This window comes from Nicotiana tomentosiformis, chromosome 8 (assembly GCF_000390325.3).
Source record: "Nicotiana tomentosiformis chromosome 8, ASM39032v3, whole genome shotgun sequence".
Taxonomy (NCBI): domain Eukaryota; kingdom Viridiplantae; phylum Streptophyta; class Magnoliopsida; order Solanales; family Solanaceae; genus Nicotiana; species Nicotiana tomentosiformis.
In genome coordinates, this window is record NC_090819.1 from 131,736,614 (window position 1) to 131,738,847 (window position 2,234).

General features: G+C 42.2%; 1 protein-coding gene across 1 annotated transcript; it reads left to right on the plus strand.

Moving 5' to 3' along the window:
* The first annotated feature begins 1,467 nt into the window (after positions 1–1,467).
* Positions 1,468–1,908, plus strand: LOC138898166 (uncharacterized). Its single transcript, XM_070184207.1, has one exon. The coding sequence runs from the start codon at positions 1,468–1,470 to the stop codon at positions 1,906–1,908; it is 441 nt and encodes a 146-aa protein (XP_070040308.1).
* Positions 1,909–2,234: the final 326 nt, after the last annotated feature.

Here is a 2,234-nt window from a genome sequence, read left to right on the forward strand (position 1 = left end):
TCTACGGGGAAAGGCTTTGGACTAGATAGAGAGATTGCCCAATTATTCCATCCACACTTGGGATGAGTTGGCCGAGAAGTTCATTGAAAAATTCTTCTCTCCGGGGCACATGGCTACACTAAGGGTCAAACAAGATCCCAATGAGCCATTGCACGAGATTTGGGAAAGATATCGCACCATGGTCAAAGAATGCCCGGACAACGATATGGCCGAGGCCATGATCCAATAGATCTTCTACAGAGGGATCAACACAACAAATCTGTGTGTGCTAAATCAACTCGCTGGGGGTAACTTCATGAACACACCTTATTCTGAAGCTTGTGAAATATTGGATGATATGGCGGATACCTCTTCGGCGTGGCAAAGTAGAGCCAATGTTCCTCAGGTGACCCAAATGTTATTCACCTATACAAGGAGCTACATGGACATGGGCAAGCTATTGCGGAGTTGACAACCACCATGAACCAATTGGACAAGGCTCAACTTTAACATGTTCAAGGGTCGAAACAGGTGAATTTTATGGAAGGGGTGAACATGATGGTAAACAAGAGACGACAACGAGGTCAACAAGTACAAAACCATCCGGAACAATTTGAGCAAAGTAATAGTGGGTATAATCAAGATGATTCATATGATGAGCAAGATGAAGAGGTTAAATATGTTAACAATTATCAAGGTCAAAGAAGTAATGCTCCAAATCAACAACATTGGATATCACAATGAAACCAAGGAAACTGGAACAACCAAGGCCACCAAGTAAATTGTAGTAGTGGCAACAACAATAATCAACTCAATTGGGATAATCAAGGTAATCAAGGCAATTGGGGAGTAAATAATCAAGGTAATTGGGGTGGAAATAATCAAAGCAATTGGGGGAATAACAATAATCAAGGGGGTTGGAACAATAGCAATCAAGGAAATCGGGGGTCGGGCTTTCTGAGGCCCCTGATGTATCAATAACCAAATAACCCACCTTCATATCTGTCGCAAGGTCCTAGTTCTTCCAATAGTTAAATGGGACGGATTGAAAACATGTTTAAGCAAATGATGGAGAAAAATGCCGACTCCGATGCCCAATTGGCCTCCCACAACACTTCTATCCGCAACTTGGAGGTACTAGCAAATGATGGAGTTGCCAGTACCTCAAACCAACGAAGATATATGGGTGATGATGTGTTGGTGCAAGATGATGATGAGCCAAGCAATGATGTTCAAGCTAATTAAGAAGCGAGGATTGATATTGATGAAAATATGGAGGAGATGCAAGAAGAAGTGAACACGTCTAGGGAGCACGTGACTGACATGCCGGAACCGGTAGTGCCAAAGGCTAAGGTACCAATGCCAAGGCCTCCTCCTCCATACCCTCAAAGACTTGCAAAGAAAAATAATGAGAATCAATTCAAGAAATTCATTGATATGATGAAATGTTTGTCGATAAATGTGTCATTGGTTGAAGGATTAGAACAAATGACGGGATATGCCAAGTTTATGAAGGATTTGGTAACAAAGAAGAGATCAATGAACTGTGAAACGATCAAAATGACACATCAAGTGATTGCTATGGTGAACTCCATGTCTCCAAAGTTGGAAGACCCCGGTTCTTTCACAATCCCCTGCACTATTGGGAGTGCCGATTTCGAAAAAGCTTTATGTGATTTGTGGCCAAGCATTAACTTGATGCCCTATTCTGTGTTCAAAACATTCGGGATTGGGCAACCAAGACCCACATCAATAAGGTTGCAAATGGTGGATCGGACAATATTAAGGCCATTGTGGATAATTGATGAAGTGTTAGTTAGGGTTGACAAGTTCATCCTTCCTGCAAATTTTGTGATACTTGGCTGTGAGGTTGACTACGAGGTGCCAATCATTATGGAGAGAACTTTCCTTGCTACAGGAAGGCCTTAGTTGATGTGAAAGCTGGAGAGCTCACCTTCTGGGTGGGCGATGCAAAAGTGGTGTTCCATGTTTGTAAATCAATGAGGCAGCCAAATAGCAATGAAGTGTGTTCGTTCGTGGATCTTGTGCGAAGTGATTCTTGATGACACAAGTGTTGTGGTAAATATGGAAGATACCTTGGAAATTGTGTTGTTGAATCATGATGAGGATTAGAAGGAAGGCTTTATAGAATGTCTCAATGCTTTGCAAGGAATGGGATCATATACTTATAAGCACCGAAAACTTTCCCTGGATCTTGAAAACAGGAAGCCTCCACCAACAAAGCCCTCAATCGA